Raw genomic sequence first — 1,022 nt, 5'->3', positions numbered from 1 at the left:
CATGAAGATGTTTTTTAAAAGAAGGAAACCACACTGCCTGGAGATTCAAAATGTCCACAACAAATTTTACAGTACATCGCCAAACAATAGAGAACTTTTCCTGCTCTACAGAATTATCTGAAAAGATACACATCCCGTTAATATGTCTTTTAGTGGTCAACATTATTTTTGCCCCGACTGCAACGATGGGAAATACTCTAATCGTTATTGCCCTTCAAAGAGAAACATCCTTACATCCGCCTTCCAAAGTTTTGCTTCGAAACCTGGCGGTAACGGATCTCTGTGTTGGTATCGTTTCACAACCAGTTCATTTTGCTCTCTTCCTGGTTTTGTTGTATCAATTGCCCCAAATGTGTCGCTACACGTATGCAGTGAGGCGGACTGCAAACACCATTCTGTGTGGAGTATCAATGTTGACAACAACCGCCGTCAGTGTGGACAGACTTCTTGCTCTGTTGTTAGGACTCAGGTACAGAAAAGTTGTAACCCTCAAACGCATATATGGAGCTGTGATCGCGTTTTGGGCTTGCTCATTCTTCACGGCAGCCATTTGGCATTGGGACTACGCTGTATGGCTTGTTTTGGTGATTTCTTCAGCATCATTTTGTTTTGTGACATCCATTTCCTGCTACTCGATGATTTTCCTCACCCTGCGCCGTTATCAAAATCAAGTTCGAGACAACGCACAGGAACAAGCGAATCAAACAATTCCATTGAATATAAAACGATACAGAAAAACAGTGTACAGTGGAATGTGCGTACAGTTGCCATTAGTTTCTTGTTATGTGCCAGGTTTGTTGGTGTCGCCATTCGCATATCCGAGTCGAGAGTTGCGAAGAAGCCAGACGGCAACTTTTTACGTCGCATTGGAAAGCGCATTGACTTTGCTGTATTTTAATTCATCTCTAAACCCCATTCTTTATTGCTGGAAGATCACAGAAGTGCAACAAGCTGTGAAGGACAGCTTAAGGCGGTTGTTTTGTTCTTCGGACCAACCGCGCACCGGTGGCTCAGGTGGTTGA

At 43.4% G+C, this 1,022-nt stretch overlaps 1 protein-coding gene across 1 annotated transcript; it reads left to right on the top strand.

Annotated features, from left to right (window-relative positions):
* The first annotated feature begins 50 nt into the window (after positions 1-50).
* On the top strand, positions 51-1,022 carry LOC138025343 (melanocyte-stimulating hormone receptor-like). Its single transcript, XM_068872567.1, has one exon. The coding sequence runs from the start codon at positions 51-53 to the stop codon at positions 1,020-1,022; it is 972 nt and encodes a 323-aa protein (XP_068728668.1).

Source organism: Montipora capricornis, chromosome 12 (assembly GCF_036669925.1).
Source record: "Montipora capricornis isolate CH-2021 chromosome 12, ASM3666992v2, whole genome shotgun sequence".
Lineage (NCBI taxonomy): Eukaryota > Metazoa > Cnidaria > Anthozoa > Scleractinia > Acroporidae > Montipora > Montipora capricornis.
The sequence above is the reverse complement of the archived record's forward strand: the minus strand, read 5'-3'. Positions and strand labels throughout refer to the sequence as shown.

What these genes read in the sequence shown, in the direction of transcription:
- LOC138025343 (XM_068872567.1), top strand. Translation starts at nt 51, where the DNA reads ATGTCCACAACAAATTTTACAGTACATCGCCAAACAATAGAGAACTTT.